Source organism: Salmo trutta, chromosome 12, assembly GCF_901001165.1.
Source record: "Salmo trutta chromosome 12, fSalTru1.1, whole genome shotgun sequence".
Taxonomy (NCBI): domain Eukaryota; kingdom Metazoa; phylum Chordata; class Actinopteri; order Salmoniformes; family Salmonidae; genus Salmo; species Salmo trutta.
The window spans coordinates 36385786-36408503 of record NC_042968.1 but is presented as its reverse complement, the minus strand read 5'-3'; the positions used below and the strand labels follow the sequence as shown (position 1 = coordinate 36408503).

Here is a 22718-nt window from a genome sequence, read left to right as displayed (position 1 = left end):
ATCTAATCAACTTCTATTGGTCGCATACACATATTTAGCAGATGTTATTGCGGGTGTAGCAAAATGCTGGTGTTCCTAGCTCCAACAGTGCAGTAATATCTAATAATGCTGGTGTTCCTAGCTCCAACAGTGCAGTAATATCTAATAATGCTGGTGTTCCTAGCTCCAACAGTGCAGTAATATCTAATAATGCTGGTGTTCCTAGCTCCAACAGTGCAGTAATATCTAATAATGCTGGTGTTCCTAGCTCCAACAGTGCAGTAATATCTAATAATGCTGGTGTTCCTAGCTCCAACAGTGCAGTAATATCTAATAATGCTGGTGTTCCTAGCTCCAACAGTGCAGTAATATCTAATAATGCTGGTGTTCCTAGCTCCAACAGTGCAGTAATATTTAATAATGCTGGTGTTCCTAGCTCCAACAGTGCAGTAATATCTAATAATGCGAGGAATAATTGAAAATAAAAACGCAAGATACAGTGCAAGCTTCTATACTTGACTGTGTTCTCTACTTTTGTGTGAGGCATGTGTGTGTGTGGCTTATGTGTGAGGTATTTGTGGGCTGTGTTCATTTGTGTGTGTATGTATATACACACTATCGTTCAAAAGTTTGGGGTCACTTAGAAATGTCGCCTCTTCACTGTTGATGTTGAGACTGGTGTTTTGTGGGTACTATTTAATGAAGTTGCCAGTTGAGGCCTTGTGATGAGTCTGTTTCTCAAACTAGACACTCTAATGTACTTGTCCTCTTTCTCAATTTTGCACCGGGGCCTCCCACTACTCTTTCTATTCTGGTTAGAGCCTGTTTGCGTGAAGGGAGTAGTACACAGTGTTGTACGAGATCTTCAGTTTCTTCTCGCATGGAATAGCATTCATTTCTCAGAACAAGAATAGACTGACGAGTTTCAGAAGAAAGTTATTTGTTTCTGGCCATTTTGAGCCTGTAATCGAACCCACAAATGCTGATGCTCCAGATACTCAACTAGTCTAAAGAAGGACAGTTTTATTGCTTCTTTAATAAGCACAACACTTCTCAGCTGTGCTAACATAATTGCAAAAGGGTTTTCTAATGATCAAATAGCCTTTTAAAATGATAAACTTGGATTAGCTAACACAATGTGCCATTGGAACACAGGAGTGATGGTTGCTGATAATGGGCCTCTGTACGCCTATGTAGATATTCCATTAAAAATCTGCCGTTTCCAGCTACAATAGTCATTTACAACACTAACACTGTCTACACAGTATTTCTAATACATTTTATGTAATTTTAATGGACAAAAAATGTGCTTATCTTGCAAAAACAAGGAGATTTCTAAGTGAAGCCAAACTTTTGAATGGTAGTGTATGTGTGGCGTATGTGTGCACGTGTACAGTATGTGTGTATGTGGAGTACATGCACAGTGAGGGAAAAAAGTATTTGATCCCCTGCTGATTTTGTACGTTTGCCTCTCTGACAAATAAATGATCAGTCTATAATTTTAATGGTAGGTTTATTTGAACAGTGAGAGACAGAATAACAACAAAAAAATCCTGAAAAACGCATGTCAAAAATTTTATAAAATGATTTGCATTTTAATGAGGGAAATAAGTATTTGACCCCTCTGCAAAACATGACTTAGTACTTGGTGGCAAAACCCTTGTTGGCAATCACAGAGGTCAGACGTTTCTTGTAGTTGGCCACCAGGTTTTCACACATCTCAGGAGGGATTTTGTCCCCACTCCTCTTTGCAGATCTTCTCCAAGTCATTAAGGTCTGGAGACTGGCTAGGACACTCCAGGACCTGAATGTGCTTCTTCTTGAGCCACTCCTTTGTTGCCTTGGCCGTGTGTTTTGGGTCATTGTGATGCTGGAATACCCATCCACGACCCATTTTCAATGCCCTGGCTGAGGGAAGGAGGTTCTCACCCAAGATTTGACAATACATGGCCCCGTCCATCGTCCCTTTGATGCGGTGAAGTTGTCCTGTCCCCTTAGCAGAAAAACACCCCCAAAGCATAATGTTTCCACCTCTATGTTTGACAGTGGGGATGGTGTTCTTGGGGTCATAGGCAGCATTCCTCCTCCTCCAAACACGGCGAGTTGAGTTGATGCCAAAGAGCTCCATTTTGGTCTCATCTGACCACAACACTTTCACCCAGTTGTCCTCTGAATCATTCAGATGTTCATTGGCAAACTTCAGACGGGCATGTATATGTGCTTTCTTGAGCAGGGGGACCTTGCGGGCGCTGCATGATTTCAGTCCTTCACGGCGTAGTGTGTTACCAATTGTTTTCTTGGTGACTATGGTCCCAGCTGCCTTGAGATCATTGACAAGATCCTCCCGTGTAGTTCTGGGCTGATTCCTCACCGTTCTCATGATCATTGCAACTCCACGAGGTGAGATCTTGCATGGAGCCCCAGGCCGAGGGAGATTGACAGTTCTTTTGTGTTTCTTCCATTTGCTTCCATTTGCGAATAATCGCACCAACTGTTGTCACCTTCTCACCAAGCTGCTTGGCGATGGTCTTGTAGCCCATTCCAGCCTTGTATAGGTCTACAATCTTGTCCCTGACATCCTTGGAGAGCTCTTTGGTCTTGGCCATGGTGGAGAGTTTGGAATCTGATTGATTGATTGCTTCTGGCTCCCAGGTGTCTTTTATACAGGTAACAAGCTGAGATTAGGAGCACACTCTTAAAGGGAGTGCTCCTAATCTCAGTTTGTTACCTGTATAAAAGACACCTGGGAGCCAGAAATCTTTCTGATTGAGAGGGGGTCAAATACTTATTTCCCTCATTAAAATGCAAATCAATTTATAACATTTTTGACATGCGTTTTTCTGGATTTTTTAAATGTTATTCTGTCTCTCACTGTTGAAATAAACCTACCATTAAAATTATAGACTGATCATTTCTTTGTCAGTGGGCAAACGTACAAAATCAGCAGGGGATCAAATAATTTTTTCCCCTCACTGTACACTGTGTATCTTGCTGTCTACCTGCGCGTGCAGCAGCGTAGAGAGGCAGCCCCGTGATGACAGCAAACTCCTCCTGGTGGATGGCACAGTCCTCAGCGTCGGCATGGTAATCCTGCACCAACATTCTAACCACCTCCAGGTGACCCTGTTGGCACGCCGACACCAACATCCAGTTCAGCAGATCTCTGTGGACACACGGACCTGAGAGAGACAAGCAATCTGTTTATCATCTGCTAACTATGATTGACAGACACAGACAGACAGACAGACAGACAGACAGACAGACAGACAGACAGACAGACAGACAGACAGACAGACAGACAGACAGACAGACAGACAGACAGACAGACAGACAGACAGACAGACAGACAGACAGACAGACAGACAGACAGACAGACAGACAGACAGACAGACAGACAGACAGACAGACAGACAGACAGACAGACAGACAGACAGACAGACAGACAGACAGACAGACAGACAGACAGACAGAGACGAACCACATCTCACACAAACACTTTCAAAACAATACCTGCAATCTGTTACTATCTATTAACTACTACAACTACACAAACACAGGTGGAAAATGTCACACACACACACACACACACACACACACACACACACACAGCATTGTCACCTGGTACTGAGTCGAGCAGCTCTCTGACCAGGCTGACATGTCCATAGTGTGCAGCCAGGATGGCTGGGTTTCCCTCCGACGGCTCCAGGGGCAGGGGCACACGGGCCTCATGGAGGAGGTAACTCACGCTCTCCGCATCACCATGCTGGGTGGCCACACACAGGAGACGCAGCTGAGGAAGGGACGGGAATAGGACAAGTTAGTATATTAGCAGATAGTCAAGTTTTGTTCAAGTCCACCTCTACCATAGGCTCCATCTTAGCTGATCTGTAGCCAACTCTTCATTCACTGTCATGCTATACAGTTAGGACATTTAATTCCAATCACAGTCAATCCAGGAAGTACACTGAAATTCCAATTCTCTTCAATGTTTTTCAATGAGGAACATTTGGAATTGGAATTTGGTGTCGTTTCTGAATTGATTGGAATTGAAATGGAATTGACCCCAACCCTGGTTGGGAGCATTCAAAAGTTACCATGTACTGCAGCCAGTGTTGCCAATTTAGCAACTTTGTCGCTATATTTAGCTAGTGTTCGGATCCCTCCAGCTACCTTTTGGGAAGTTTTGACACCAAGGGTTACTATGGTTTTGATAGCATTTAGTGACTTTTCCCACTCAATTCTGCTGCAAATTGGTGCTGTGATGTCGTCGCAGCAACGGCAAAATGTCATCTAGTGACAAATCAAGGAGCTAATAGCCATTCTCACTGAAAATTTGTTGGCAATACTGACTGCAGCCAGGTAACATGAGCATCAAAGTTGATGTAATGGCACCATCAGGTGGGTAATCAACGATGTACGACCAAGAGATGAGTTAGCCACAGCACATCCAGTATGGAACGAGGCGACCAATAGATGAGTTAGCCACAGCACATCTAGTATGGAACGAGGCTACCTCTACAACACCTGGATAAGGTGTTAGTGCTTGGCTGAAATAGAATTAGGACTGTCCCCAACTAAAGAAAAGATATTGGTTGACCGAAAGTTGTTTGTTCTTTTGACCAATCGATTTGTCAAAATTTTAAGCCTGTATTTTTCCATTTATAGACACACCCTACATGTTTTAATAAAATCAACTATATGCATTGAGCTTGTCTGATGCTTTAAGCTTACGGTTTGATGAAATAAGAAATGCCTCAAGAGGGCACCAGAGATCTAGATAACCAGAAGACCTTAACCTGACCCAACTATTCTCCTCCCGCTCCTGCTGGCTTTCGCAGATTATGCCGTTACTCTCCTGAAGTTGCCGGTAATAGGCTGCAGGAGGACTCGGCAACCTTTCTCATGTGGAATGCCGATTTATTTTACCATTTCTACCGATCTGCGTGCCAGTTATGTTTTTCATAAACACATTTTCGTGAAAGTTTAATTTAATTTATAATATCTTCATATCTCAAAATCATTGTCATGTGGTTAATCCAAATTCTATCCAAAAGAAAATGATAAACCTAAAAAGTAACTTCTATTGCCATTGCCAACTATGTAAAAATAGCCTACATAAAGCCAAACAGTACCAGCACACAAAATGAGTACCGGAACCTATTTCAGTCCAAGTCAAGCACTGATAAAACGTAATCAGGTAGGCCTATTTTATGACGTTTCCACTGGGTCAGAGCAAGACATTTTTCTCTTTCACGCTGAGTGGTTATCGAAAGGGAGAGAGCTGGAAAGATTTTTGAAATACATTAAGGAACTATTGTAATTCTCAATTAATATAAAAACAGACTTTGTTTGCTTGCTGTTTAAGGTGAAGAAAACTTTACTTTGAGAAGCTCCACAGGTCACTCGTGGTGGTGCGTTAAGCCAATCAGAAATACTATCACATCCCCAAATGGGCACATTTATATACATTTGTGCACAGGCCAGGTAGCCTATAGGCCTACTTCTATGCGTGCGCAACCTTACTCAACATTGACAGGAGCGCTCCAAACAAAAGACAATGACTAAATTGACAAAACGTGTAAATGGAATGAAATAAACCAAAACTTGTTTCTCACAAGTAGCACAGGTTGTGCACTCTGAAAACAATGTGTCCACTCCAACAATGAGAACTGGAAGACTGGAATAATATCGAATGTATTAACAGAAATGACCATAACTAAAGTAACAAACATTGTAGACGAGACATTATATGAATTGACGGTCAATGTACTACTGGTGATATGTAAATGAAGTGATATAAACTAACAAACGCAAACAATTCACACAATGAATTTATGAAAGAATGAATGTGCGCACAAATTGGCAGGAGAGAGCGCATTCTGTAGAGAGAAGTGCATTGTGCATCTGGGCGCTGCATTGGCCATGCAGCATTCACGGTGAAACGGCCTCAGCAGAAGTCAGGGCATTCATACTTCTTGCGCATCGTGGAGCAGTGCAGAGCTGTTGTCAAGGAAGTGAGTTTGTGTTTTCTACAGGATGTATCCCCCTCCACCTACTGTCAACCAATCATGTCAGTGCGGAGCGACACAGAACACACCGCATTGTTACAACATTTGGAAAGCGCATGGCGACGCGGTATGGTGCTTGATTTGGCCTTTGCATGCCTCTGGAGGCGCCGCAATTGCGTCACACCCTCCATATAGAGCCACCGACCACATTTGTCGGATCAAGCAAAAACGGACAAATAAATGTACATTTCAGAATTATAAAAAAAGAAATGCAATTTTCAGGGAACAAGTAATGGGTTAACAACTCACAGCTGTTCTGCAGAAATGGAAGTAAATTAAGCCTTGAAAGTTGATGCTAACAATTCCTACAGGCGTCCCAACTTTGGTTGATTACTTACAAACCCTCTGTCTGTATAAAAGCAGTGTTGGAACAGACTGTGTTACTACACACTCTTAAGCATTATTTGGACAGTATTGTACTGCAGGAAGTAGTATATTGATATCATAATTGCAAGAAAAAGGCAATTAACAAAGGAAGACAGATAGACCAGTATAACCCTTAAAAGTGCAGGTCTTTCCTAGAAAAGAAAGAAAGCCTAGGTGTCAGTCAGTAGTTTCCTACACCATCAAAAAGGCACTTGGAAACTGGAGGAAACTCAGACAGGAAGAGGTCTGGCAGACACAAAGCCACAACAGAATCAGAAGAAAGGTTTCTGAGAGTCAACAGCTTGCGTGATAGGCTGCTCACAGGACAACAGCTTCAAGCTGTTCTGTGAAGGGAGTAGTACACAGCGTTGTATGAGATCTCCAGTTTCTTGGCAATTTCTCACATGGAATAGCCTTCATTTCTCAGAACAAAAATAGACTGACGAGTTTCAAAAGAAAGTTCATTGTTTCTGGTCATTTTGAGCCTGTAATCAAACCCACAAATGCTGACACTCCAGATACTCAACTAGTCTAAAGAAGGACAGTTTTATTGCTTCTTTAAATCAGCACAACAGTTTTCAGCTGTGCTAACATAATTGCAAAAGGGTTTTCTAATGTTCAATCAGCCTTTTAAAATGATAAACTTGGATTAGCTAACACAACGTGCCATTGGAACACAGGAGTGATGGTTGCTGATAATGGGCCTCTGTACGCCTAACATTAACAATGTCTACACTGTATTTCTGATAAATGTTATGTTAATGGTAAAAAAAAGTGCTTTTCTCAAACACATTACTGCTTGACTAAAACCATCTCGGGCCGATCAACAGCCTAATGACCAAACAATTGACCAGTCGACTAATAGAACACTGTGCTCACTGACTGTTGTTCTCTAGGACCAGAGTTGGACCTGGTCTCTGTTCTCATTCCACAGAAACCACAGACAGTTCCAATGCTGAACTTTGTGATTGTATTGTAGGCAAGCACTGGATGGCAGTGTAATTGTTTGAAGTATTGATATACTGATAACTGTATTGACCGACTGAATACTTTTTGGGTTCCTTTGGGCACCATGCAGTCTACACACTGTTGTGTTGCCCTACTTCTTACGTAAAGGCTTTTTAAGCACTGGAGAGAGTTGCCAAGCTGCTTTCAAGCACACAGACCTCGTTCATCTATAATTCCTGGTTACCACTGGCCGACATAAGTACCACTGGCCGACATGTTGTGAGGAAGCCTAAAAGTAGCAGTATGAATCAAGTGTCGGGGTATTTTAGGGTACAAGAACAGAAGCCATGTAAATTAAAATAAAACAGTTCTCCTTTTTCAATCTGACACACAATTGTTTTATAGGCATGTATGCATTTTACATTATCTCCAGTCAACCTGTATTACAAGTTCTCCGGAACATGGCAGTAACTGGGTCTCCATATCTCCAGTCAACCTGTATTACCAGTTCTCAGGAACATGGCAGTAACTGGGTCTCCATATCTCCAGTCAACCTGTATTACCAGTTCTCAGGAACATGGCAGTAACTGGGTCTCCATATCTCCAGTCAACCTGTATTACCAGTTCTCAGGAACATGGCAGTAACTGGGTCTCCATATCTCCAGTCAACCTGTATAACCAGTTCTCAGGAACATGGCAGTAACTGGGTCTCCATATCTCCAGTCAACCTGTATTACCAGTTCTCAGGAACATGGCAGTAACTGGGTCTCCATATCTCCAGTCAACCTGTATAACCAGTTCTCAGGAACATGGCAGTAACTGGGTCTCCATATCTCCAGTCAACCTGTATTACCTGTTCTCAGGAACATGGCAGTAACTGGGTCTCCATATCTCCAGTCAACCTGTATAACCAGTTCTCAGGAACATGGCAGTAACTGGGTCTCCATATCTCCAGTCAACCTGTATAACCAGTTCTCAGGAACATGGCAGTAACTGGGTCTCCATATCTCCAGTCAACCTGTATAACCAGTTCTCAGGAACATGGCAGTAACTGGGTCTCCATATCTCCAGTCAACCTGTATAACCAGTTCTCAGGAACATGGCAGTAACTGGGTCTCCATATCTCCAGTCAACCTGTATTACCTGTTCTCAGGAACATGGCAGTAACTGGGTCTCCATATCTCCAGTCAACCTGTATTACCTGTTCTCAGGAACATGGCAGTAACTGGGTCTCCATATCTCCAGTCAACCTGTATAACCAGTTCTCAGGAACATGGCAGTAACTGGGTCTCCATATCTCCAGTCAACCTGTATTACCAGTTCTCAGGAACATGGCAGTAACTGGGTCTCCATATCTCCAGTCAACCTGTATAACCAGTTCTCAGGAACATGGCAGTAACTGGGTCTCCATATCTCCAGTCAACCTGTATTACCAGTTCTCAGGAACATGGCAGTAACTGGGTCTCCATATCTCCAGTCAACCTGTATTACCAGTTCTCAGGAACATGGCAGTAACTGGGTCTCCATATCTCCAGTCAACCTGTATTACCAGTTCTCAGGAACATGGCAGTAACTGGGTCTCCATATCTCCAGTCAACCTGTATTACCAGTTCTCAGGAACATGGCAGTAACTGGGTCTCCATATCTCCAGTCAACCTGTATTACCAGTTCTCAGGAACATGGCAGTAACTGGGTCTCCATATCTCCAGTCAACCTGTATAACCAGTTCTCAGGAACATGGCAGTAACTGGGTCTCCATATCTCCAGTCAACCTGTATTACCAGTTCTCAGGAACATGGCAGTAACTGGGTCTCCATATCTCCAGTCAACCTGTATTACCAGTTCTCAGGAACATGGCAGTAACTGGGTCTCCATATCTCCAGTCAACCTGTATTACCAGTTCTCAGGAACATGGCAGTAACTGGGTCTCCATATCTCCAGTCAACCTGTATAACCAGTTCTCAGGAACATGGCAGTAACTGGGTCTCCATATCTCCAGTCAACCTGTATTACCAGTTCTCAGGAACATGGCAGTAACTGGGTCTCCATATCTCCAGTCAACCTGTATAACCAGTTCTCAGGAACATGGCAGTAACTGGGTCTCCATATCTCCAGTCAACCTGTATTACCAGTTCTCAGGAACATGGCAGTAACTGGGTCTCCATATCTCCAGTCAACCTGTATAACCAGTTCTCAGGAACATGGCAGTAACTGGGTCTCCATTTCTCCAGTCAACCTGTATTACCAGTTCTCAGGAACATGGCAGTAACTGGGTCTCCATATCTCCAGTCAACCTGTATAACCAGTTCTCAGGAACATGGCAGTAACTGGGTCTCCATATCTCCAGTCAACCTGTATAACCAGTTCTCAGGAACATGGCAGTAACTGGGTCTCCATATCTCCAGTCAACCTGTATAACCAGTTCTCAGGAACATGGCAGTAACTGGGTCTCCATATCTCCAGTCAACCTGTATAACCAGTTCTCAGGAACATGGCAGTAACTGGGTCTCCATATCTCCAGTCAACCTGTATAACCTGTTCTCAGGAACATGGCAGTAACTGGGTCTCCATATCTCCAGTCAACCTGTATAACCAGTTCTCAGGAACATGGCAGTAACTGGGTCTCCATATCTCCAGTCAACCTGTATTACCAGTTCTCAGGAACATGGCAGTAACTGGGTCTCCATATCTCCAGTCAACCTGTATAACCAGTTCTCAGGAACATGGCAGTAACTGGGTCTCCATATCTCCAGTCAACCTGTATTACCAGTTCTCAGGAACATGGCAGTAACTGGGTCTCCATATCTCCAGTCAACATGTATAACCAGTTCTCAGGAACATGGCAGTAACTGGGTCTCCATATCTCCAGTCAACATGTATAACCAGTTCTCAGGAACATGGCAGTAACTGGGTCTCCATATCTCCAGTCAACCTGTATTACCAGTTCTCAGGAACATGGCAGTAACTGGGTCTCCATATCTCCAGTCAACCTGTATAACCAGTTCTCAGGAACATGGCAGTAACTGGGTCTCCATATCTCCAGTCAACCTGTATAACCAGTTCTCAGGAACATGGCAGTAACTGGGTCTCCATATCTCCAGTCAACCTGTATAACCAGTTCTCAGGAACATGGCAGTAACTGGGTCTCCATATCTCCAGTCAACATGTATAACCAGTTCTCAGGAACATGGCAGTAACTGGGTCTCCATATCTCCAGTCAACCTGTATTACCAGTTCTCAGGAACATGGCAGTAACTGGGTCTCCATATCTCCAGTCAACCTGTATTACCAGTTCTCAGGAACATGGCAGTAACTGGGTCTCCATATCTCCAGTCAACCTGTATTACCAGTTCTCAGGAACATGGCAGTAACTGGGTCTCCATATCTCCAGTCAACCTGTATTACCAGTTCTCAGGAACATGGCAGTAACTGGGTCTCCATATCTCCAGTCAACCTGTATTACCAGTTCTCAGGAACATGGCAGTAACTGGGTCTCCATATCTCCAGTCAACCTGTATTACCAGTTCTCAGGAACATGGCAGTAACTGGGTCTCCATATCTCCAGTCAACCTGTATAACCAGTTCTCAGGAACATGGCAGTAACTGGGTCTCCATATCTCCAGTCAACCTGTATAACCAGTTCTCAGGAACATGGCAGTAACTGGGTCTCCATATCTCCAGTCAACCTGTATAACCAGTTCTCAGGAACATGGCAGTAACTGGGTCTCCATATCTCCAGTCAACCTGTATAACCAGTTCTCAGGAACATGGCAGTAACTGGGTCTCCATATCTCCAGTCAACCTGTATAACCTGTTCTCAGGAACATGGCAGTAACTGGGTCTCCATATCTCCAGTCAACCTGTATAACCAGTTCTCAGGAACATGGCAGTAACTGGGTCTCCATATCTCCAGTCAACCTGTATAACCAGTTCTCAGGAACATGGCAGTAACTGGGTCTCCATATCTCCAGTCAACCTGTATTACCAGTTCTCAGGAACATGGCAGTAACTGGGTCTCCATATCTCCAGTCAACCTGTATAACCAGTTCTCAGGAACATGGCAGTAACTGGGTCTCCATATCTCCAGTCAACCTGTATAACCAGTTCTCAGGAACATGGCAGTAACTGGGTCTCCATATCTCCAGTCAACCTGTATAACCAGTTCTCAGGAACATGGCAGTAACTGGGTCTCCATATCTCCAGTCAACCTGTATTACCTGTTCTCAGGAACATGGCAGTAACTGGGTCTCCATATCTCCAGTCAACCTGTATAACCAGTTCTCAGGAACATGGCAGTAACTGGGTCTCCATATCTCCAGTCAACCTGTATAACCAGTTCTCAGGAACATGGCAGTAACTGGGTCTCCATATCGCCAGTCAACATGTATAACCAGTTCTCAGGAACATGGCAGTAACTGGGTCTCCATATCTCCAGTCAACCTGTATAACCAGTTCTCAGGAACATGGCAGTAACTGGGTCTCCATATCTCCAGTCAACCTGTATAACCTGTTCTCAGGAACATGGCAGTAACTGGGTCTCCATATCTCCAGTCAACCTGTATAACCAGTTCTCAGGAACATGGCAGTAACTGGGTCTCCATATCTCCAGTCAACCTGTATAACCAGTTCTCAGGAACATGGCAGTAACTGGGTCTCCATATCTCCAGTCAACCTGTATAACCAGTTCTCAGGAACATGGCAGTAACTGGGTCTCCATATCTCCAGTCAACCTGTATAACCTGTTCTCAGGAACATGGCAGTAACTGGGTCTCCATATCTCCAGTCAACCTGTATTACCAGTTCTCAGGAACATGGCAGTAACTGGGTCTCCATATCTCCAGTCAACCTGTATTACCAGTTCTCAGGAACATGGCAGTAACTGGGTCTCCATATCTCCAGTCAACCTGTATTACCAGTTCTCAGGAACATGGCAGTAACTGGGTCTCCATATCTCCAGTCAACCTGTATTACCAGTTCTCAGGAACATGGCAGTAACTGGGTCTCCATATCTCCAGTCAACCTGTATTACCAGTTCTCAGGAACATGGCAGTAACTGGGTCTCCATATCTCCAGTCAACCTGTATAACCAGTTCTCAGGAACATGGCAGTAACTGGGTCTCCATATCTCCAGTCAACCTGTATTACCAGTTCTCAGGAACATGGCAGTAACTGGGTCTCCATATCTCCAGTCAACCTGTATTACCAGTTCTCAGGAACATGGCAGTAACTGGGTCTCCATATCTCCAGTCAACCTGTATTACCAGTTCTCAGGAACATGGCAGTAACTGGGTCTCCATATCTCCAGTCAACCTGTATAACCAGTTCTCAGGAACATGGCAGTAACTGGGTCTCCATATCTCCAGTCAACCTGTATTACCAGTTCTCAGGAACATGGCAGTAACTGGGTCTCCATATCTCCAGTCAACCTGTATAACCAGTTCTCAGGAACATGGCAGTAACTGGGTCTCCATATCTCCAGTCAACCTGTATTACCAGTTCTCAGGAACATGGCAGTAACTGGGTCTCCATATCTCCAGTCAACCTGTATAACCAGTTCTCAGGAACATGGCAGTAACTGGGTCTCCATTTCTCCAGTCAACCTGTATTACCAGTTCTCAGGAACATGGCAGTAACTGGGTCTCCATATCTCCAGTCAACCTGTATAACCAGTTCTCAGGAACATGGCAGTAACTGGGTCTCCATATCTCCAGTCAACCTGTATAACCAGTTCTCAGGAACATGGCAGTAACTGGGTCTCCATATCTCCAGTCAACCTGTATAACCAGTTCTCAGGAACATGGCAGTAACTGGGTCTCCATATCTCCAGTCAACCTGTATAACCAGTTCTCAGGAACATGGCAGTAACTGGGTCTCCATATCTCCAGTCAACCTGTATTACCAGTTCACGATGCAGCCTTACACATCTCTTACTCACACAGTGACATGTCAACACACACACACACAGTGACATGTCAACACACACACACACAGTGACATGTAAAAAAACACACACACACAGTGACATGTAAAAAAACACACACACACAGTGACATGTCAACACACACACACACAGTGACATGTAAAAAAACACACACACACAGTGACATGTAAAAAAACACACACACACAGTGACATGTAAAAAAACACACACACACAGTGACATGTAAAAAAACACACACACACAGTGACATGTAAAAAAACACACACACAGTGACATGTCAACACACACAGTGACATGTCAACACACACACACACAGTGACATGTCAACACACACACACACAGTGACATGTAAATACACAAACACACAGACATGTAAATACACAGACATGTAAATACACAAACACACAGACATGTAAATACACAAACACACAACATGTAAATACACAAACACACAGACATGTAAATACACAAACACACAGACATGTAAATACACACAGTGAGGTAAATATACACAAACACACACACACACACAGTGAGGTAAATACACACACACACAGTGAGGTACAGTGGGGGAAAAAAATATTTGATCCCCTGCTGATTTTGTACGTTTGCCCACTGACAAAGAAATGATCAGTCTATAATTTTAATGGTAGGTTTATTTGAACAGTGAGAGACAGAATAACAACAAAAACATCCAGAAAAACGCATGTCAAAAATGTTATAAATTGATTTGCATTTTAATGGAGGGAAATAAGTATTTGACCCCCTCTCAATCAGAAAGATGTCTGGCTCCCAGGTGTCTTTTATACAGGTAACGAGCTGAGATGAGGAGCACACTCTTAAAGGGAGCGCTCCTAATCTCAGCTTGTTACCTGTATAAAAGACACCTGTCCACAGAAGCAATCAATCAATCAGATTCCAAACTCTCCAGCATGGCCAAGACCAAAGAGCTCTCCAAGGACGTCAGGGACAAGATTGTAGACCTACACAAGGCTGGAATGGGCTACAAGACCATCGCCAAGCAGCTTGGTGAGAAGGTGACAACATTTGGTGTGATTATTCGCAAATGGAAGAAACACAAAAGAACTGTCAATCTCCCTCGGCCTGGGGCTCCATGCAAGATCTCACCTCGTGGAGTTGCAATGATCATGAGAACGGTGAGGAATCAGCCCAGAACTACACGGGAGGATCTTGTCAATTATCTCAAGGCAGCTGGGACCATTGTCACCAAGAAAATAATTGGTAACACACTACTCGGTGAAGGACTGAAATCCTGCAGCACCCGCAAGGTCCCCCTGCTCAAGAATACATATACATGCCCGTCTGAAGTTTGCCAATGAACATCTGAATGACTCAGAGGACAACTGGTGAAAGTGTTGTGGTCAGATGAGACCAAAATGGAGCTCTTTGACATCAACTCAACTTGCCGTGTTTGGAGGGGGAGGAATGCTGCCTATGACCCCAAGAACACCATCCCTACTGTCAAACGTGAAGGTGGAAACATTATGCTTTTGGGGTGTTTTTCTGCTAAGGGGACAGGACAACTTCACCGCATCAAAGGGACGATGGACGGGGCCATGTACTGTCAAATCTTGGGTGAGAACCTCCTCTCAGCCAGGGCATTGAAAATGGGTCATGGATGGGTATTCCAGCATGACAATGACCCAAAACCCACGGCCAAGGCAACAAAGGAGTGGCTCAAGAAGAAGCACATTAAGGTCCTGGAGTGGCCTAGCCAGTCTCCAGACCTTAATCCCATAGAAAATCTGTGGAGGGAGCTGCAGGTTCGAGTTGCCAAACGTCAGCCTCGAAACCTTAATGACTTGGAGAAGATCTGCAAAGAGGAGTGGGACAAAATCCCTCCTGCGATGTGTGCAAACCTGGTGGCCAACTACAAGAAACGTCTGACCTCTGTGATTGCCAACAAGGGTTTTGCCACCAAGTACTAAGTCATGTTTTGCAGAGGGGTCAAATACTTATTTCCCTCATTAAAATGCAAATCATTTTATAACATTTTTGACATGCGTTTTTCTGGATTTTTTTGTTGTTATTCTGTCTCTCACTGTTCAAATAAACCTACCATTAAAATTATAGACTGATCATTTCTTTGTAAGTGGGCAAAAGTACAAAATCAGCAGGGGATCAAATACTTTTTTCCCCCACTGTAAATACACACACACACAGTGAGGTAAATACACACACACACACACATAAATGAATGTAAACATGTTGTTGTGCCACACCAGCAGGATATAACACATTAGATGGTTACAGTCACACCAAAACAATCTCTGTAACACGTCACACATTATGCAGCACATATCTGCACTAGGCTAGAAAAACTATGGACTCCACATGACAAGCGCTCTCATTTAGTGTGTGTGTGTGTGTGTCAATGTTTGTGCGTGCAAGGATATGTGCATGTGCATGTGTGACAGATCCGTCTCGGATTTTGCGCGTGTGCATGCGTGTATTTTCGAGACAGGTCTGTCTCTCTCCGTTCCACTCACCCCCTCCAGCCGAGGACTAGCTGCACTACACTCCACACAGCAGGCTTGCTGGATCAGCTCCCGGGCCCTGCTGCTCTCTCCTTCCCTGTACGCTGCCTGGATGTTCTCCAGGGTTGGAGACGGACCCAGAGAAGAGGCTCCACCGCTGCCCATCGCAGACGCCTTGGCTCCCATGTCCTCCACTGACAAAGAACCTGGGGAGAGGAGGACAGAGGAAGAGAACAGAATAGAAGAGAACAGAAGAGAGGAAAAGACAGAGAAGAAGACAAGGAACAGAGAAGAGAGAAGAAGAGAGGCGCAGACAGAGAAGAGAGGCGCAGACAGAGAAGAGAGGCGCAGACAGAGAAGAGAGGCGCAGACAGAGAAGAGAGGCGCAGACAGAGAAGAGAGGCGCAGACAGAGAAGAGAGGAGCAGACAGAGAAGACAGGAGCAGACAGAAGACAGGAGCAGACAGAGAAGACAGGAGCAGACAAAGAAGAGAGGAGCAGACAAAGAAGAGAGGAGCAGACAAAGAAGAGAGGAGCAGACAGAGAAGAGAGGAGCAGACAGAGAAGAGAGGAGCAGACAGAGAAGAGAGGAGCAGACAGAGAAGACAGGAGCAGACAAAGAAGAGAGGAGCAGACAGAGAAGAGAGGAGCAGACAGAGAAGAGAGGAGCAGACAGAGAAGAGAGGAGCAGACAGAGAAGAGAGGAGCAGACAGAGAAGAGAGGAGCAGACAGAGAAGAGAGGAGCAGACAGAGAAGAGAGGAGCAGACAGAGAAGAGAGAAGAAGCGGAACATACTTCCATTAGATCAGACCAGCTGCAGTCTAACACAGTAACAGAATATTGGGGGAGTAGGCGTGCGCAGAGCACCGGTGGCAAGTAGGAAATAGGTCACCCTGCTAAAGAATGCAGTCTCTCTCTCTCTCTCTCTCTCCAGCAGCAGGCTCTAAAGACTACGTGGTTACCAGAGGGTGTGAGAGACAGGGAGGCAGGCAGGAGGTTCCATCAGGACTGAAAACAGTCTACCTACTCTCTGGATACTGGACTAGTGTTGGAGCTTGGAGCAAACACACACACAAGTCCAAGTAGCCCCTCCCTGTTTCAGTCTGTTTTCTTCTGGTGCCTAATTAACACGATCCATGCCTAGTCCTTTAAGGTCACTCACCCAATAAGAAGCTCTCATGTTCATTCCAAAACATCAGTTTGCACTAATGAATAAACCCCAGGTTTATCAGCCTTTGGAAAGAGTGAACTGATATCTCAATACAGGTCAGTATTACTTGACTTCAGTGGTTTCAGTGTGGTAATAATGTCTGTCATCAACCAGAGCTTTACAACGGGTGGTAAATACTACCTAGATGCTCAGAAGCCCTGATTGAACATCAATTGAGTGTGCTGGTCTTCATACACACAGTGGGTCAGTTCATGGGGTGAACAATCCACATTGAAAAGCAATGGGCAATTCAAACATGTCCATTCATCCTCTGCACTGGAATTGAATCAATCCCAGCCCTGGTATCTAGAGACTTCTCCAGTATATAGTGGACCTGAGTTAGTGACCTTAAAGGACTAGGCATGGATCGTGTTAATTAGGCACCAGAAGAAAACAGACTGAAACAGGGAGGGACTACTTGGACTTGTCCAATAAGAAACACTCATTGTGTGTCCTAATATACACAACCCTGGATTGGTTTGAATCCACTTACAACACAACAGGGAAGTACTCATCAATTCTGATGATGGCTCCTTATTCTACCACTGGGATGACACTTTTCCCCCATATACCTATTCCCCCTCTCTGTTCTCCCTTCTCCAGAACCAATATACCTATTCCCCCTCTCTGTTCTCCCTTCTCCAGAACCAATATACCTATTCCCCCTCTGTTCTCCCTTCTCCAGAACCAATATACCTATTCCCCCTCTCTGTTCTCCCTTCCCCAGAACCAATATACCTATTCCCCCTCTCTGTTCTCCCTTCCCCAGAACCAATATACCTATTCCCCCTCTCTGTTCTCCCTTCTCCAGAACCAATATACCTATTCCCCCTCTCTGTTCTCCCTTCTCCAGAACCAATATACCTATTCCCCCTCTCTGTTCTCCCTTCTCCAGAACCAATATACCTATTCCCCCTCTCTGTTCTCCCTTCTCCAGAACCAATATACCTATTCCCCCTCTCTGTTCTCCCTTCCCCAGAACCAATATACCTATTCCCCCTCTCTGTTCTCCCTTCCCCAGAACCAATATACCTATTCCCCCTCTCTCTTCTCCCTTCTCCAGAACCAATATACCTATTCCCCCTCTCTGTTCTCCCTTCTCCAGAACCAATATACCTATTCCCCCTCTCTGTTCTCCCTTCTCCAGAACCAATATACCTATTCCCCCTCTCTGTTCTCCCTTCTCCAGAACCAATATACCTATTCCTCCTCTCTGTTCTCCCTTCTCTAGAACCAATATACCTATTCCCCCTCTCTGTTCTCCCTTCTCCAGAACCAATATACCTATTCCCCCTCTCTCTTCTCCCTTCTCCAGAACCAATATACCTATTCCCCCTCTCCCTTCTCCAGAACCAATATACCTATTCCCCTCTCTGTTCTCCTTTCTCCAGAACCAATATACCTATTCCCCCTCTCTCTTCTCCCTTCTCCAGAACCAATATACCTATTCCCCCTCTCTGTTCTCCCTTCTCCAGAACCAATATACCTATTCCCCCTCTCTGTTCTCCCTTCTCCAGAACCAATATACCTATTCCCCCTCTCTCTTCTCCCTTCTCCAGAACCAATATACCTATTCCCCCTCTCTCTTCTCCCTTCTCCAGAACCAATATACCTATTCCCCCTCTCTGTTCTCCCTTCTCCAGAACCAATATACCTATTCCCCCTCTCTGTTCTCCCTTCTCCAGAACCAATATACCTATTCCCCCTCTCTGTTCTCCTTTCTCCAGAACCAATATACCTATTCCCCCTCTCTCTTCTCCCTTCTCCAGAACCAATATACCTATTCCCCCTCTCTGTTCTCCCTTCTCCAGAACCAATATACCTATTCCCCCTCTCTCTTCTCCCTTCTCCAGAACCAATATACCTATTCCCCCTCTCTGTTCTCCCTTCTCCAGAACCAATATACCTATTCCCCCTCTCTGTTCTCCCTTCTCCAGAACCAATATACCTATTCCCCCTCTCTCTTCTCCCTTCTCCAGAACCAATATACCTATTCCCCCTCTCTCTTCTCCCTTCTCCAGAACCAATATACCTATTCCCCCTCTCTGTTCTCCCTTCTCCAGAACCAATATACCTATTCCCCCTCTCTGTTCTCCCTTCTCCAGAACCAATATACTGTCATGACGTTGGCCTCTTTGGGTACAGGAAGGACAGTTGACCCCCTCCCCTTTGTACCATCACCCAACCTACCTTCCCCCCCAACCCAGGGTTGTAAAAATTCCAAGAGGAGAATCTACTACAACATGTTTCATAGAGAGACAAAGGAAATTCTTCCAACTCATAGAATTGGAGAACCTAGCGACATGTGTGTTCTGGAGAAGATATGGAAGATTGATGAAGACTCCAGCTACGAACTGATCCGCTTGGTACAATTTTGTGATACTCAGAAGAGACAATATAGCCATATTACCCTAAAACGGTCTACATGATAGCCTCAGCGATGAGACTGAATCCACATGGTTGTATACAATGTATTATTAAGGATAAAGCTATTTGTAATACATTGAGATGCTATGTACTGATGTTAATGTGATATAATTATATTTCTGTAACCAAGTCTAGCTCAGTCATAGGCACGCCCCCAGGGACACATACAGGACCAGGCGTCATTTGACAAGCCTGTTCTCTGGGCCCTATAAAACACCTCCTGATTTACATTTCTACAGACCAGGCCTCCACTCCATCGTGAGTTTGGCCCAGAGGTTTGACCAGCCAAGTATTCTACTGAAAGTGAACCGTACCACGTGGTTAACTTTTAGACTATCGATATCGACAGAATAAGAACAAGTCTTTGACATTAATTATTAGTCTGCAGCTAAGTAAATTATATCATCGAACGCGAAGACCAACCACATCCATTCTATGACGACATTCATGAATGTCGCTCTGACAGATCCATTCTAACCGAGAGAGAGAGAGAACGCTGACAAACTCTCCATCAGAACAAAACTCTCCAACAAGAATCCCGACGACACATGAGCGTAAATATATATTGATTGCAAAGGTTCCCGAATGAGTGAGCCTTCAATTGGCAATTGTTAATATTAATGAACTCTGTGTAACTTCTCAGCTTACCGTTTTATGACCCATTGTCTAACAGACCAGCCATGCTTGTTAGCCAGTAGGGCACATTCCTCTACCCATCATTGGTGACGATAATTACTGTTTGTATGTTTTCTGTTAATTACTTAGTGTAGTAAATAAATGATTTTAAGACAATTGATGTATGGATGATTTTAGTAAAGACTGGGTTCGTGCAGATAACCAAGAATTACAACTTTCATGATGAGACTGAAACAACATACGGGTTAAGATTGACTGCTATCGATGTAAAATATTACTAAGTATTTTAAGAGTTTATTCAGAGGATAACAGCTCTATAAACGTTCTTCTGTGGTGCCCCGACTTTCTAGTTAATTACATTTACATGATTAGCTTAATCAGGTAATATCAATTACAGAGAAATAATTTTATAAGTTAGCATGTCATATCACTTAATCCGGCATAGCCAAAGACACGACAATACCTATTCCCCCTCTCTGTTCTCCCTTCTCCAGAACCAATATACCTATTCCCCCTCTCTGTTCTCCCTTCTCCAGAACCAATATACCTATTCCCCCTCTCTCTTCTCCCTTCTCCAGAACCAATATACCTATTCCCCCTCTCTCTTCTCCCTTCTCCAGAACCAATATACCTATTCCCCCTCTCTGTTCTCCCTTCCCCAGAACCAATATACCTATTCCCCCTCTCTCTTCTCCCTTCTCCAGAACCAATATACCTATTCCCCCTCTCTGTTCTCCCTTCTCCAGAACCAATATACCTATTCCCCCTCTCTGTTCTCCCTTCCCCAGAACCAATATACCTATTCCCCCTCTCTGTTCTCCCTTCTCCAGAACCAATATACCTATTCCCCCTCTCTCTTCTCCCTTCTCCAGAACCAATATACCTATTCCCCCTCTCTGTTCTCCCTTCTCGAGAACCAATATACCTATTCCCCCTCTCTCTTCTCCCTTCTCCAGAACCAATATACCTATTCCCCCTCTCTCTTCTCCCTTCTCCAGAACCAATATACCTATTCCCCCTCTCTGTTCTCCCTTTTCCAGAACCAATATACCTATTCCCCCTCTCTCTTCTCCCTTTTCCAGAACCAATATACCTATTCCCCCTCTCTCTTCTCCCTTCTCCAGAACCAATATACCTATTCCCCCTCTCCCTTCTCCCTTCTCCAGAACCAATATACCTATTCCTCCTCTCTGTTCTCCCTTCTCTAGAACCAATATACCTATTCCCCCTCTCTCGTCTCCAGAACCAATATACCTATTCCCCCTCTCTGTTCTCCTTTCTCCAGAACCAATATACCTATTCCCCCTCTCTGTTCTCCCTTCTCCAGAACCAATATACCTATTCCCCCTCTCTCTTCTCCCTTCTCCAGAACCAATATACCTATTCCCCCTCTCTGTTCTCCCTTCTCCAGAACCATAATACCTATTCCCCCTCTCTCTTCTCCCTTCTCCAGAACCAATATACCTATTCCCCCTCTCTGTTCTCCCTTCTCCAGAACCAATATACCTATTCCCCCTCTCTCTTCTCCCTTCTCCAGAACCAATATACCTATTCCCCCTCTCTGCTCTCCCTTCCCCAGAACCAATATACCTATTCCCCCTCTCTGTTCTCCCTTCTCCAGAACCAATATACCTATTCCCCCTCTCTGTTCTCCCTTCTCCAGAACCAATATACCTATTCCCCCTCTCTGTTCTCCCTTCTCCAGAACCAATATACCTATTCCCCCTCTCTGTTCTCCCTTCCCCAGAACCAATATACCTATTCCCCCTCTCTCTTCTCCCTTCTCCAGAACCAATATACCTATTCCCCCTCTCTGTTCTCCCTTCCCCAGAACCAATATACCTATTCCCCCTCTCTCTTCTCCCTTCCCCAGAACCAATATACCTATTCCCCCTCTCTCTTCTCCCTTCTCCAGAACCAATATACCTATTCCCCCTCTCTGTTCTCCCTTCTCCAGAACCAATATACCTATTCCCCCTCTCTGTTCTCCCTTCTCCAGAACCAATATACCTATTCCCCCTCTCTCTTCTCCCTTCCCCAGAACCAATATACCTATTCCCCCTCTCTCTTCTCCCTTCTCCAGAACCAATATACCTATTCCCCCTCTCTGTTCTCCCTTCCCCAGAACCAATATACCTATTCCCCCTCTCTCTTCTCCCTTCCCCAGAACCAATATACCTATTCCCCCTCTCTGTTCTCCCTTCTCCAGAACCAATATACCTATTCCCCCTCTCTGTTCTCCCTTCCCCAGAACCAATATACCTATTCCCCCTCTCTCTTCTCCCTTCCCCAGAACCAATATACCTATTCCCCCTCTCTCTTCTCCCTTCTCTAGAACCAATATACCTATTCCCCCTCTCTGTTCTCCCTTCTCCAGAACCAATATACCTATTCCTCCTCTCTGTTCTCCCTTCCCCAGAACCAATATACCTATTCCCCCTCTCTGTTCTCCCTTCTCCAGAACCAATATACCTATTCCCCCTCTCTGTTCTCCCTTCTCCAGAACCAATATACCTATTCCCCCTCTCTCTTCTCCCTTCCCCAGAACCAATATACCTATTCCCCCTCTCTGTTCTCCCTTCTCCAGAACCAATATACCTATTCCTCCTCTCTGTTCTCCCTTCTCTAGAACCAATATACCTAT

The 22718-nt window shown here is 44.6% G+C and overlaps 1 protein-coding gene across 1 annotated transcript in view; it reads right to left on the bottom strand.

The window, feature by feature from the left end:
- Positions 1-22718, bottom strand: part of LOC115203470 (leucine-rich repeat serine/threonine-protein kinase 1) — a 121921-nt gene that overhangs the window by 86803 nt on the left and 12400 nt on the right. Inside the window, exons 3-5 of the mRNA XM_029768168.1 lie at positions 15813-16006; positions 3598-3769; positions 2979-3158 (exon numbers count right to left, since the gene is read on the bottom strand). Of these exons, the coding sequence (XP_029624028.1) occupies positions 2979-3158; positions 3598-3769; positions 15813-16006 (546 nt within the window). The remainder of the gene's footprint in view (positions 1-2978; positions 3159-3597; positions 3770-15812; positions 16007-22718) is intronic.